Below are 15,655 nucleotides of genomic sequence, written 5' to 3' on the forward strand. Positions count from 1 at the left end.
CTGAATTGAATGTGGGGGAAATTAAAAGAGTTTACAAGATGTTGTAGGTTGGCCAACCAGTCCTTCTGAGTTTTAATAGGAAGTACATAAAAGAAAGTCAAGATATATGCATATGTTTGAAATTATTTTTCAAAGGCTGAAGAATAGAGAGGTAATTAAGAATCATTTGTGGGCATAAATCATAGCCCACCCTCCCTCCGCCACTTCCTAGGTATGTTCCTGGACAAGTTACTTCACCTCTTTCTGCTTCAGTTCTCCTATCAGTAAAATGAGCCAAATGGTACTTAACTCACAGAGTTGTTGTCTGGCATGTAGTAAGTGCTCAGTAAATGTTGTCTTTCAAAAGTCTCTACATTTATGAATGGTCTGATGAACCTAGGGGCAGGACAGGAATAAAGACGCAGACGTAGATAATGGACTTGAGGACACGGGAAGGGGGAAGGGTAAGCTGAGGCGAAGTGAGAGAGTAGCATTGACATATATACACTACCAAACGTAAAATAGATAGCTAGTGGGAAGCAGCTGCATAGCACAGGGAGATCAGCTCGGTGCTTTGTAACCACCCAGAGGGGTGGGATAGGGAGGGTGGGAGGGAGGGAGACGCAAGAGGGAGGGGATATGGGGATATATGTATACATATAGCTGATTCACTTTGCTATACAGCAGGAACTAACACAACACTGTAAAGCAACTATACTCCAATAAAGAAGTTAAAAAAAAAAAGTCTCTACATTTATGATTGACAAAACAACATATGAACTTACTACTAATAGAATAAAATATTATAGATGATTACGTTTCTGAGAAGCAAATGCCTGGCAAGGGAATTAAGTTTGCTCAAATGAAACTTAATCCGATTCTTGAAAAATAGGGAACACTTTCCAATAGCCACATGACATTGCACTTATCCAACGAAATATCCCAGAAAGTCGTGGAATCTGGAGTCTTTCAGGACACAGTTTATGATTCATTGTGCCCCAAAGCTTCTGTTTCTCTCTTCCTATTTCTCCTAGAAAAGAAAAGGCTAATGTTGCTGTTGATCACCTTGATTCTTAGATCCTGCTGAATATCCTTCCCTGTAGTGCTTGCGCTCAGGGTCTACCTATGGAACTGCTCTTAATGTGTCAGTGTTCAGAGTACAAGGCACCCCCTGCCTCTATGAATGCAAAAGTAAAGAAGAGTTGAAATGGAAATTGTGGCCAAGCTTTTCCTTTAATAATCACCTAACGCTCCTTCCTAGGGATAAAGAGGCATAGCATCACTAATGGTATCTTTTCAGTTCTCAAAAAAACCACATGTGAGACAGGAAAATTCCAAGAAGTTTTATCCGCTCTCGGCAGCAGAGGTTACAGCATTAAAATAGAAAAAGATCTAAACATCAAAATGGAGCCCAAACTGAGGAATATCATCAACAATACTCCATGGTTATTAAATTTCATGAATAATAAAGGGGTCCAGGGGTGTGCTGGTACCTGTTTTACAACTAGCTTTCTAGAATAAAGACCCTGATTTGTAGCATTTGCTTAATTCCGTGGTGAAAATACTCTCACACGATCTGTCCTGATGTCACTGAATACGGAGTTGGGAAGAGGGGCTGATGGTGAGCTCATGAGGGGGAGTCTGTCAGCCCCACCAGCACCAGGTGTGCATATATATAAAAGAGAAGGTAGGCTTTATAGTCTAACTCCCTGCTAGATGCATACAATTGTTTTTCAATATTCCTGACAAGTAGTTGTCTACCTTGGAGTTGTGTAGCTCCAAGGGTGGTGTTTTCATGTTCTGAGATAGCCATTCCAGCTGTATTCCACAGATCAAGAAAGAGATGCAAGAGTATGTGAAGGATAGACAGATGGACAATAGACATCTATTGCTCCTCTTCAAGGATTAAGGTATAGTAAGCAAGAATTACTATCCCAAGTGTGTCGCAAAAACTTTAGACAATACCTTTGGGGAGGTGCTAGGTTGATTTGGGGACTTTTCTACAATCAATTATTATTGCTTTAGCTAACTCTGAAAAAAGATAAACAGAAATATATATCTGCAAAGTCATGGAGGAGTGATGTGGGGTGTACCTGCCAGAAATGCAAGGATTCATACGGCTTGCCTCTCTGCCTATCATTTCTATTTTTTTACATGAATTTAAGAATTGTTAAAAGTTTGGAAGAAAGACTGAGGGTTAAGATTTCTTTTCTCTTAGGTTTCTTACTCAGAAGGAGAAATATTTGTTTCTCAATCAATAAGGGTAGTATATACAGGAAACCCCTTACTGGTACATGTCAGTTATCACTGGGTGATGGCAGATCAGCAGAGAGAATAGTGGTTCTTGGACAGGACTTTTTTTTTCATTAAAAAAAATTCTGTTTATTATTATTGCTCACCAATGGGGAGGTGCGGTTTATTTACACCAGTAGCCATAGGGGCAAGGGGAATACACAGTTAGCAATCTGTATAGGATGGGCTACTTATGCAAAAATAAGACTCTCCAAAACGAAGGACAGTGGTGAGCTTCTGACAAAGACTTCTTATGAGCCCAGTGTATTTTTAAAGGATGCTCAAGAAAAGTCGTGCCACAAAAATTTGTCGGCTGTGCTCAACATTTTGATTTTGTCCTCTTTGTGCAGTAAAAGGTGAGAGTGACAGCGGCAAGCATGAATACCCAGGCAATGCTGGCAGTACCATTCGGGGCTCGTTTTTATGATGTGTCTGGCTTAGGAGATGTGTAATTATAAAGGGTTTATTTCACAATTGCTCCGAATTTAGAGCATTTAGAGCTCAGTGCAGTGTTTGTCTTAATACACAGAGATGTGGACCCTCAGGAAAAGTAAGCTAATGGTAAACACAAACCAGGGAGTTAATGTTTGTTCTCACTGGTATTGTTGATTGCCTGAGAAATCCTCTGTGGGCAGGATACACTCAACAGTTCTGCAGAGTATCTGGGCACTAAATTACATAACTGTTGATGCAACTAGTATTGTAAATTGGTACTTAGGTTGGGAAGTTTTATCAAGTGATACTGCTATATTTCTAAAGGAAAATGTCCCTTAATTAAAAACAGGCTTGGTGATTAAAAAAAAAATTAAGCTACCTCATAGAAAAGGAAAGTCTTGAAGTCCTCTTGTCTTTTTGATTATATACAGGAGCCGTTGCTGACTCGGAGGTAAGGGTTAACATTTCAGATGGACTGGTTGCCTCCTGATTTCTTGCACATAAAACCATGAGAAGTTCAGGGAGAGACTTCTTCCCCTGGTAATGAAGCTTTCTGCTGCTAATGGCCCATGCAGGCTCCCTTGGCTTCTCCAAATTAGAAATACTTGTGTGCTTCTTTGCTTCATTAACAGTAAAGAGGGGAGATTGGTGGCTATTTAGGGCAAGCGAAAATTGTAGTAATTATGGTTGGTAAATTCTCTTCACGGTATTCTTCTACTCTTGATGTTCTTTGGGTGCTTTTCAGAAGAGCTCACCACTGTCACTGCTGGCATTTGGCCTAGAAGGATGGGAGCTGATTTGACCTAGAATTTTTGGCCCTTGGGGTGATGGTCAACAAAAGGCATCTTGCCTACTGGGAGATGGGTCTTTCACATTTTGATTTGCTTTTCAGAACGCACACTACGATCCTTTCCACTACCGACTGTGATAAAGGAATATTTGATAACCTACTTCTCTACCTGTATTTCCCTAAAGAAAGCTCATGCTGCCCTCGAGTGCCTGTGAAATTGCATCCCACGTGAGCCTTGGTCAGGATGGATGGGGCGGCTTGGTAGGGTCGGGCAGCAAATGAGGAAAAGGTAGAGGAAAGGATGGTTTAGGATCACAGTGCACTATGGTTGGGTCTCTGGTTGACCAAGTTAGCATTAGATTACTGGATACTGTTGGAAGAAGGGCATCAAAAAGAAGGTGCAGGACTTCCCTGGTGGCGCAGTGGTTGAGAGTCCGCCTGCCGATGCAGGGGATGCGGGTTCGTGCCCCGGTCCGGGAAGATCCCACGTGCCGCGGAGTAGCTGGGCCCGTGAGCCATGGCCGTTGAGCCTGCACGTCCGGAGCCTGTGCTCTGCAACAGGAGAGGCCACAGCAGTGAGAGGCCCACATACCGCAAAAAAAAAAAAAAAGAAGGTGGAAAAGTCCCGAAGATTAATAGAACTGAATTAATGTTAGCATTTAGTGGTTTTACAATATTTGAAAACAGGGTCATGTTTATAGGGGCCTTCTGAAACTGGGGAGTATGGCCTGAAAAATGGCTCCTTCAGTAAGTGAAATTACAATCTATAGAAACAGAATCAGGAGAAATTAGATCTTAAAACTGACTTATAAATGTGATGCTGATAGAAATCTGAGAAATAATTTAAGTCTAGTCCAAGTGACCAGGGAGAATTCTTGGGGCCACATTGCTGGAATGAAGAAGAATTTCTGGAAATATGCATTATCTCTTAAGAAAAGAGTGATAAAATATAGGATGGTCAGGCAAAGTAAGTGACAAAATACAGGTTGGAGTGATTAGTTGTGAACAGATGGATGCATTTCAACAAATAGAATTCTTTTGGCCTCTAGTTAAAAAAAACAAAACCCTAATGTAAAAGTGGTTTAATTGAGAGCACTCAACTAGGATAGAAGAAATCTAAGTTCATAAGGAAATCTTAGCATTTTCCTAAACCAGGGCCCACTGTTAGTGCAGATTGCTTGTATATGTCCAGGAGAGGTTTTCTGACCACTAAACTTAAGTGTATAAGTCCTTTGGGTGAATATCTTACTGATAATGGGGTTGACTGTATCAGGATCTGATAACTTAGGATCAAATGCTTATCTCCTTCGATGAGTAAGTTTACAAGAAATCTCCTGACACTCATGTGGTTTTCTGGGTAGACTTCCCTGGGACCAAACATCACTAAATAGCCAGTTAGGGTGTTCTAGTCCGTTCAACACTCATTTATTCATTCAACAAACATTTGTTGAATACCCACTATGTGAAAGGCAGTTTTATTTCTCACTGCAAATTACTAAATGGAAATTCTGATTTATCAGTGAGTCTTTCTTGGAATTCAGTCTTGTGATTCATTTTCCAGAGCCCATATGTCTCTGTGAAAGCTGAAGGGCTGCTCTTTCAGAACCTGAAATTTTCGGAATCATTTTCTGGACTGTGGGGAATCCCACCTGATGTATTGACCTCGGTACTTGCTGCGGCTAACTCATTTGCCTCTTTGGTATTTCAACTTATCTCTTCTTATCACATTTGTTTTACATTTATTTCCCAGTAACCTATCTTCACTTAGTGAATATATTAGTTGGGCCAAATTGTGCTGGCTGATCTCCTGGGACCCTGGGACTTATGGTTTCCGTCAGGGTAAGAGAAAGCCATAGCGATTGAGGAGAAAGGGCTAGAAAATACAAGGGAGAAAATTAAGCTTTCTCAAGCTTGTCTAAAATTAAAATTTACAAATAACTTTCATAAATGGAGGAGGAATTTGAGGGTGTGAACTCCCCAAAGCTGGAAGAAGGAACAAGATAAAATATGGAGGGAATTTCCACAGTAGATTGGATGTTAGAACAGATGACCTTCATATCCACTCTGATTCTAAGAATGTGAGTCCAGGATTTACTTAAGTTCCGATTTAAATCTTGATATACATGCAAAAAAAGCCCTCCACATCCCAGGCCCAAAGAGAGGAAGAAGTCCCCCTACCCCAAGATTTCTAAAGGTTTGGTGAATGCTACGTAGGGACATCTGGGAAAGAGTAGTTCTTTTATTCCAAATGCCCTGAGCATTCTTTATCCCTTTCATTTTACTTATTAATGGATGAAACAAACACATTTAATCTTACAAGAAATATGTATCACGTGCTACATTGCCAGGGCTAAAGCTCTGCACCATGAAAGGTTTTGAGTGTGTTTTTAAATGACCAAATATCCTGGATAAACTCTAGACAGTAAAATAAGTAGACAGCGTGGCAAACCAGGCACATCTGAGGTTCTTTCTTAGATGAGCTATAGGTAGACTTATTGGGCTTAGTGATGGTTACTGAATACTTCACGTAGATTATCACTGTAAGTTTCACAGTTGCTATAGGAGATACATACTGTTGTTGTCTCCATTAAAAAAAAAAAGGAAATTAAAGCTTAAAGAGGGTCAGTGAGTCCCCCAAATTCATACACCTAGTGCACATGCAGTTATAGACTTCCAGTTTACACCCATTTGACAATGGTGCCCAAGCATTTAACACTAAAACCAGTCTCCTCTCTATAATATGCCACTAGATTGTAAATTGGCTTTCGATGTGCTCACATCACCCCTCACTTTGAAAACCCAATATCCTCCTTTGTCTCATTTCCCTTTACTTTGAGAATTTAATTATCTGCCTGTAGCAACATGCCACAGTTAAAGATTCTCATCAAAACCAAACCAGAGGGGGAAGGAAGGTCGTAATGGGTGTTGATTTTTTTTTTAGCTTTTGCTTTATTTTTTTTCTGTCCACTTTTTCTTTTAGGGTCTAAGCAGGTGGCAAAATCTATTTATCTTCTAGTGAAGTCTTAAAAATCACTTTCTGGAATGAGCTGCATAGAATACTTTGTAGAAATTTAAAACTTTCTAGCTCTACCTGTGATGTTCACATACTACTTTTACCATACTCTGTCTCAGTTTCCTCACTTGGTAAAATGCTGTTCTTCTAGAAACCCTTTCTATACATTGAGAAGTTGGCATCGCTTTTGGGAAGAGCTCCTCCATGCAGGCTTCGTTTGTGTAACAAACATGGTTTGAGTGCCCATAATGTGCAGGGCCCAGTGCCAAGGGGCAGGACACCAGAAAAGACAAAATGTCTCTAGCTTCAGGATGTCGCATTCCTTGTTAACAAGCAAGAACGCAAACCCACTGGCACTGAGTGAGCCCTGGGCATCGTGTAAGCCCACAGGAGAGGACCCAGGGCCCTCTGTGTTCTGGGGAAGCTTACTGAGGCTGTTCCTGCTGGGCCGTTGGAGGTAGGCTCTGAGGTTCTGGGCTTCAGCCACTGCTCCCCAGAGGGATAACTAGTGACTGTGTAATACGCATTCTGCTGCTGATAAACCCGGGCTATGGCAATATTCTGACCTTGGACATTTCTTTAAAATAATAGTATATAGTCCTGGCCTATATGAACTCATTAAGATGGCATTGATTAGTGGCCTAGGATCTGAGTGTTACAGGTCAGTGTGATGCGCAAATGGTCCAGTGACACCTTCCCACTGGGCTTTTTGACACACACCACGACCGCTAAAACCTCTATAGACACTGGGACGAGAGACGTACATGGAGAAAATAGATAAATTATAGCTGATGGGAGAGGAGTGCCTTAGATCCAGGATGGACAAAAAACTTACCACCTGCTTTTTTTCTTTTTAAATCACTCTAGAGCCAATGCCCCAAAAGTTTCTTATGATTTAACCATAACGGACAGCAGAAATAAGACAACCACTGTCAGTTATGTGCATGACACACTGTCCAACCCTTATGGCTGGATGGCGCTGCTCTTGGATCAAGAGACCTACTCACTGCGATTTGAGAGCCCTTGGACCAACAGCTCTCTGCAGGTAAGCCCCGGCATCCACTTGATGGTAGATTCCATTCCCCAGGGGTTCCCGTCTTTCCTTCTGTGACGCAGTAGTTTGCAGGTATTAGCATCTTCTGGTGCTGATCAAGAAAACTGCAGCAGCATTTTGACCAGATGAATGTAACCTGAATTTGAGGTATGATTGTCTTTTATCTTAAACTTGAAAATTTTAGAATCCCTTTAAACCTCACCTGAACACAGAATGGTTCTGCCTGAAATTTTAACTTTATTAATACAATTAAAAACAGCTTCTAAGCATCCTATAGAATGTAGTCTTATATATTATGGGTTAAGAACCAACTTACCCCAGGGAAGTGTTTGTAGCCGAGAGAAAATAGCTTCACAAGGCATTTTTTTACATTGCACACTGCCACCTTGTGGTCAAATATTAACTTGCACCCGAAAACGAAAGGCACTAGCCTTTCGTTTGGATTGGGTTGAAGGAGTCAGATGGTTAGGGGGAGGGAAGGTAGGAAAAACCATAAGGAAAATAGGTGCATTTTCTGCAGAAAAATCAATCCAGTGGCTTTCCTCAAGTTTCTTTTATTCCTTTTAACACATTTCTTTCTTCCCGTCTCATCACATGCATTCTCCCTAAAGGTCATAAGAGCAGGTCTTAGGGAGCTGGAAGCAGGTGTGGCATAGATCTGAAGAATTCAAAGCAGAATCCATTTGATCCCCTCACCACGGCTCTCAGGAAGAGTGTACACCTCTCTCCCCTTCCCCTGAGGTTCCCATGAGAACATTCTGGGAAGGTGAAGGCAGTAGAATGGTGACTCTGGAGGTGGACACCTGGGTCTCTGTCCCAGATCAGCACTGTCCTGCTTTGTGATGTAGGGAGAGTTACCGAACCTCCACCTGCCTCAGTGTCTTCGTCTATAAAATGGAGGCAATACTAGTCACAGTCCCCAGTGTCTTTCAAGGGTTGGATGCCTTGATATGAATGATACCTGAGCCAATGCTCAACCGTGTTAGCTGTTACTCTTATAAATGGATGGCACTCCTATCATTGCCTGCCTGTTTGAGTCTTGGGGAAAACTGGACAGGAATTCTACATGTGTCTCTGTCTCTTCTTGCTGTTTGACCTGGGACGAGTTACTTCACTTGTCTGAACTTTGGTTTTCTCCTCTGTTAATTGAGATTGTTAAACAAGAAGAACCTTACAGTTTTCAGTCCTCACACTGTATGCTTTTGTAGCTTTAGTTATGAATTTATGATGGAGTAGATCTAAGTAAGCCCATTTCCCACAAGAAAAGTAGCCGGTGTGAACAGTCCTGTTTCTAAACCACTCCATCTGAGTTCTTTGTAACTCTTCTTCTGGGAAGAGTCTTCCTCACTCAATGAGCACTTTTGTACTTTTCTCTCGCTTCAAGTACTCAGCGACATTTGAGAACTTTGCTCCTGGGAATTACCTGCTGCTGGTGCACACAGACCTGTGGCCTTACCCTGACATCCTCATAAGGTGCGGGAGTCACGTGGGGCGGTCCCTTCCCTCTCTTCCATCACCTGGTCGGGACCAAGGCTGTGACTGGTTCTTCCACAGCCAGTTGAGACAACTCACCTATCTGGGTAAGTATAATTGGATGAGCATGTTGAGCACATAGTCAGAAACCACCGTTCCCTTTGGAATACCAAACATTGGTGCTGTGAAGTGATGAGGAGCTGAAAGAGACCGCTGCGTGTTATGGTTAAGTGGCTGGGCTCTGAATCAGACTGCCTGCATTTGAATCCCAGCTCTAGCACCTACTAGCTATGGGACATTGTGCAGGTATCCTTTCTAAGCCTCAGCCTCCTTATCTGTAAAATGGGATAATAAAAGGACCTATCTAAAGGATAGGAAATTAAATTAAGGATAACATGTAAAATTCTTTAGCAGAGGGTCTAACCCAGAGCAAGTGCTTAATAAACTTTGACTGCTATTCATATTTTTCATTCATGTTAAGACCATGTTGCATTTTTAGAAAAGTCAACTGCACATGTAAAGACAGGATGGCTGGTTGTGATCACAGATACAAGGAACAGCAAAGGTACAGAGAGGCAGGAGGAAGAGTGTAGTCAATGTGGAAGGTGAGAAGCCTTGGAAGGAAATCTGAGGTCAGAAAAATGAGATGCATGGAAGGCTATCTGAGGACTGGGGGATGGGCTGTCTTGTCTTGTGTCAGAGGCAGCATCAGGGTGAAGGGTCCAGGAGCCTCATTTTATAGAACCAGAAACCCTACAGTGATTGCAGAGTAACAGGGGCCAAAAGGATTTCCTTACCTTCTTATTGTGCATGTTTCACGGGAGCCCAATGTGTGGGTCAGGGCCATACATTTCTTTTGACTTCCTGGACTTCCTGAGATCTCATATTTGACTTCCTGAAATCTCATATTTCTTTTCCATATTATTTCAGCATTGGTCACCCTGAGTACATGGTGTCCACTTCTACCAACCTTAGCTCAGTGTGGTCTCTAAGAAGGAGAATCTGACAGAATGAGTCTCTAAAAGGACAATTTTGTTATGAATTGGTCTTAATAGATCCTGGTTGAAATCAGGGCCATGTCAAGCATGGCAAGTCCCAGTCTCTGCCACAAGCCAGACTTGGCCTTAAGGGTTTGGGGAGCTGGTAGGCGCCCTGAGTTCTTTGTCCCTCTCACTTGTGCCTATAGCCATTTGTCAACTGGGTCTGATTACACTTGAGCCCTGGGGCGATTACATTTTAATAGCACCAGAGAGGAGAGGATGGTGCTTCCCGGGTTTTTAAAAAGTCTTGGCCAAATGGATTACTCTATATTTGCACTGAATTGTACCATTCAGATTTTATTCCTGATTTGATTCATCCATAAATATAACCTAAAACTATAAAAAATCAGGATGGACAGAGATCCCTGAGACTGTTTTACCACTAGAGTCACATACAGCCATTAAGTAAGAGCAGATAGTTGCCATTAACTTTAACTATGGCTATTCATTTGCTGTATATTCTGAAACAAAATTTTACTTTCAAATTGCTCTTGTTTTATTAGTTAGCGTGCTTCCGAGGAGCCTGTCTTGTCCATTGATCAGATTTGTTCATGAACTGTAAACTAATTTGAACAGTCGCATAAACCAAGCACGATAAAGGAACATTTGTGGCATAAAGAAAACAAAATCAGGTCATGCAGCTAAAGATTTCCTTCCCCCCCATTATTTATTGAATTAACAGCAAGTAATAGTATTATACTATATTTACACATATGGTATAAATGCATGTCTGTATAAGTATATATATATTTTATGTAAATGTGCCTCTGTATTATATATGTACATATATAGGACTTAGGTGAATATTTCAGTATAAGCCATTTTTATTAGGCAGATGGCTTTTACTAATTAAAGAGTCTTTGTATCAGAATACCTTGGTATCTCCACTTTTGAATAATATGAGTTGGACAAGGAACAGGAAGTCACAGAGGATTGCAAGTCGGATACCCGGACTCCTTGGAGAGGATTCCTGGTCCTCCAAATAGCGGCTTTCATGGCCATCTGTGCTTCCGCCATCCTCTGTCTGAATGGAGTAGGTAGGTGGCGAGAGCCAGGCCTGTTCCCATTCCTGGGCTGGCACAGTGAGGACTTGAGGTTTCAGGAGGAACCGAGGCTCACACTGGTCTTCCGTGGTGGTGTCCCATGCAGCTACATTGGGTTGTGTGGATCGGGTGTGACTTTGGATGTCTTCTGTGTAGAGTCTGCACCACCACTAGGAAGTTGATGAGGAGGCTACCATGGTGTCCGTAGACCAACAGCCCAACAGCAGTGAGGTAGCCGTGGCTGACCCCTGAAAAAGCCTCCAAGCAGTAGAGTTCAGTTACGTACTGATTAGTTTGTTACTTTCACTTAGTTGTTTTCTTTGGACCATGGGGCTTTATAGGTCTCTGTGATTGGGATAATTTACATAAAATACATTTAATCCAAGAAGAGAAGCCCTCACAGTCTATGTGGACATATTCCTGGAATGAAAAACAAAACAAAACAAAACAAAAAACCCAGGGGGAGGTTGTGTATACAGAAGGTTCGTTTTATTATAGGGAAACTGCTTGACCCTCCTCCAGGTGCACCGAGTTTCCTGTCAGGCTTTGGGGGGTGGGCATGGCTGGGGGGACACTGCCCCTTTCCCTGCTGGCCTTCCATCTGGAGTCTTGCTGCACTGACAGTTGGCTGGCTTTCACTCATTCCTTGACCACTTCTAAGCAGACCGTCTTTTGTATTGTTTGTGTGCAGCCCTACCACATCCCCCCAGAGAGGAAGTTTTAAAAAAATCACAATTATCTTCATTTCCTCCATTTAGCTCCTTGCTGTGTGATTTAAGATGCCTGACTCGTCTTTGACCCAGCCGAGAACGGTAGAGAGCAGAACCCAGGCATTCTGGCTCCTGGCTGTGACTCTCTCCACTAGAGTGTGCTGCCCACTCAATAATCATGGGCCACTGACCCACAAGGGTGGGGGGTGCCAGGCAGTGGTGCAGGAGAAAACTTCTCACTGGTCCCCATGACAAAGAAAAAGTCCCGCACATATAATATTTTTTGACTCTTGCCTTTCTCTTCTTTACCAAGGCAAGTTTTGTCTTTGTTCAGCAATGTCTTTACAGAATGCAGCTTCTTTGGAAAGCTCATGGCCAGGGTTTAGGGCTTCGGGTTTTAATCAGTGGCTGGCTGGCTGTTTTACCTGGGGCATGGAATTATAAATTCTCCATGCCTCCGTGGCTGCATCTATACAGCGAGGTTAAGAATACTTACTTATCTCTTGGAATTGTGGTACAAAACACCCAAACATCTTCAAGTGTGATTAGCATGCCGTGTTATTTTATTACACATTTTCTCAGTAGATTATTTCTCTAGAATGTTTCTTTTTTCCTGGAAGGTGGTCAATCTCAGGAGCCTTGAATTCCATATACCTGTCATAACTTGTCTGAAAGAGTCTCATTCTACTTTCCTTGACTAGCTTTTGTAAGATAACAGATTCATGATAACATGGCGTATATGATATATGGGCCCCCTGATTGAAACTTAATATCACTTAAGCAATTGTTACCCACAGAATAAGATAACCTTGCTCATTTAAGAATCTTTCTTAAGGAGATTGGTTCTATGTGGTAGGATCCCGGAGGGGCAATGTTTGGTGTGATGAGGTATCATGAACGGCAGTGGTGAACTGCAACTTCTACACCATGCTTGCGAACGGGTCTGACTGTAAAACAAGTGTTCCTTCATATTGTCAAACTTGGAGTCAAATCCAGAGAGCCCATTTTTCAGTCTCTGTGATTGGATTCACTAGCACTCCTGTCTCTGACTTATACAGCCAGTTTCCCACTGCCTCTGTCCCTGTTTTTTTTTTCCCAGGGATGTTTTAGTTTGTGGTGAACTATTTTTATTTTTTAGTTACATTCACGCTATGAAATAATTAGTCAGCTAATTAATCTGGTTTACAAGCTTTGTAGAATTCTTCAGCTGTCAGTCAGGCCCAGGCCTGAGGCCTACATCTAGTCTCAGCTCTCTTGCCCATGTGATTCCCGTTGCCATGGCTACCGGCTACATCTGCTGACACCCCACTCTCTATTTATTGCTTAATTAAGAATTTCACGCTCTGCCCTTATCTGCCTCTAAGAACAAGCGCATACTGTTAAGAAATTCCGAATTTACGCCCGGGCACAAGGAAAGCCTTTCTTGCGGGCTTGGCTGGATGGAGCCTCTCTAACGATCTTCTCGGCGTCCCAGCCGCCACCCTTCAATCAAAAATCATTAAATGGGGCAGAGATAATGAGCATGCAGCGTATCAAAAGCAAGATGTTTGCTTGGTCCAAAGGAGGAAAAGCTGCTAGGCCCCATGCTCTGCTCCACTTCAAAGGGAGATGAGACCCCCTCATCACTGGGGCCTGATAAAGCCTCATTTGTTCTGGGCTTGACTTATGCAAAAGGTCTGGTATGTCAGAGTCCCATCTCACAGCAGTGGGCTCCCCCCACCTCTTGCCTCCACCTCCACCGGCCCCCTCCCCGGCCTTCCGCACACTCGTGTGTCAGCACTTAGGCAGCTGGGTCCCCCAAAGCATCAGGCGGAGCGTGTAATCACTGACTCCACGCTGACAATGGCCACTTGTAGGGGGTGGCCAGGAGGAGGTCTTCATCACAATAGGGACACAATTATTGCAGCTGCTAGGGAGGGCTATGCTTCTTCCTGTAGAAACGCAATAGGACTTGCCCAAAACAGGAGGACAAGGCTGGGGGAGGTGGTGGGGGTGAGGAGGGGTGGAGAAAACACCCTTGAGTTGATTATTCATATTCTGACTCTTGGAAGCCTGATGCGGAACCGGTGGGGTCCCAGCAGCTGTTCCTGCACAGTTCTCTTCTAATAATTGTACATTCTGTCCGGGGTCAACTTACTTTTGACCCTGTCCTTTTATATTGGGAAGAGGCTCTTTAGGGAAAACTGTTGGGTTGTGGCAGTGTGCATTAAACACTCACAGCCCCCTTCCCCTTGCTTTATCCCCTGCCCAACCAGCAGCCGGTGGGTGATAAATTCCTATCAGATGCTGAGCCATTCACACTTGCCCCCCCGCCCAAGTTCACACAGCAGAGATGCAGCCAAGCTGGGATATTGTGTGAGGCGGCAGCTGAGAAAGTCCGCCTGCTAGGCTTGGAGGCTCTCGTGTACCACCTTCTTCTGATCAGACTGAAAAAAAAAAGACACGTCTAGCCAGGCTGGTCAGTGCTTGTTTCCAAATGTCCCCCTCACCAGGATAAAGGCAGGCTGTTTGGCAAGAAGCCGGGGCTGTTGTCTATGAGGGCAAGTGGGCTGTGGATAGAAAGACAGATGGACTTCATTGTCTCAAAAAACAACTCAAGTCACATCACCCAGAAGGCTCAGAAAAGATGCTGTTAACTTGGGAGATCCTGAAAATAAGACACGTTTTCCTAAGCTGGCAGTGAGGCGAGCAGGGATCCGGCCCAGGTTTCTCTTTTCTCAAAGCGCTAAGGCACTGGGACGGAGCAGGCTGCTGCCTAGACCCTTCTGTTCTTCAGCTGGTCTAGGAGACCCCATGCAACTCCTTGAGAAGGAATCTTGTTAGGTTCTAATGAGAGAGGACTCAGCTGGCTCCCCAGAGCTCTTTGGGAGGATTTTATGAGCAGAGCAGAATCATAATCCTTTGAAAATCTGCAGCCATTCCCATGCCGAGGCCCTCTAAGGCAATCTATAGCATTCTAGTTAATAAATTAATTTACATTCTTATAGAAAACTCATTCCCCAAAGATCCCCAAGGATTGGTACCGGTAATATAGAGAGCTGACTTCAGGGAAATGCACGACAAACCTTTATGGCAAAAATATAGAGAACGGAACAGGAGCTGCGGATGTGAAAAGGGATTTTGCCTCTCAATTACAAGCAACTTCTCCAAGAGGAGAAGGAAGGAAGAAATGGAGAAAAGGAAAGAAAGAAGGAAGGAAGGAAGAAATGGAGAAAAGGAAAGAAAGAAGGAAGGAAGGAAAACTCAGGAATCAGAATCAGATACTTTTTCAAGGAATCACTCAAGATTAAGGAGCTAATTCTCAGCGATGCTGGTGGCTGGCCTCCGTTCACACAGGTCATGGATGGTATAACCAGTATCCTGACTTGGCTTTTCTGACTCTATTTCAGTGTTTTTTCTAGTATACTAGTGTTTTGTTTTGTCTTGTTTTAATCTAAGCTTATGTACCTACCCACCCTTGTAAACCAGTTCTTCTTTCTCCTGTTTGTAGGAAAAAGCTGTACTTGTTAACTCCTCTGTGCTTCTTGAACTTTACATATTTGAGTACCGCCTTCACACTTTGTCACATCCTTATGCCTCCTGTGCTATTACTTGATTTTTTTCTTAAATCAACTCCCACACTGCCTTATTTTTAAAACCTGTCTTTTTTTTAAGCAATATTATCCATAAAATCATGGGTTTAATGACCTACTTGCTTTCTCTAAAACACATTAACATTCATAACTATTAAAATAAAACTTTTATACTACTAAAATTATCACATTACATTTTATATTTTGGGAGTATACTTTGGTTTTCAAATTTTTGGTATAATTGATGAAAAGTA

General features: G+C 42.7%; 1 protein-coding gene across 1 annotated transcript in view; it reads left to right on the top strand.

Moving 5' to 3' along the window:
- The window catches only part of PKHD1 (PKHD1 ciliary IPT domain containing fibrocystin/polyductin), a 425,823-nt gene that overhangs the window by 212,985 nt on the left and 197,183 nt on the right, over window positions 1–15,655 (top strand). Inside the window, exons 48-49 of the mRNA XM_067755820.1 lie at window positions 7,377–7,554; window positions 8,948–9,143. Of these exons, the coding sequence (XP_067611921.1) occupies window positions 7,377–7,554; window positions 8,948–9,143 (374 nt within the window). The remainder of the gene's footprint in view (window positions 1–7,376; window positions 7,555–8,947; window positions 9,144–15,655) is intronic.

The sequence above is a fragment of the Pseudorca crassidens genome, chromosome 10, assembly GCF_039906515.1.
Source record: "Pseudorca crassidens isolate mPseCra1 chromosome 10, mPseCra1.hap1, whole genome shotgun sequence".
Taxonomy (NCBI): domain Eukaryota; kingdom Metazoa; phylum Chordata; class Mammalia; order Artiodactyla; family Delphinidae; genus Pseudorca; species Pseudorca crassidens.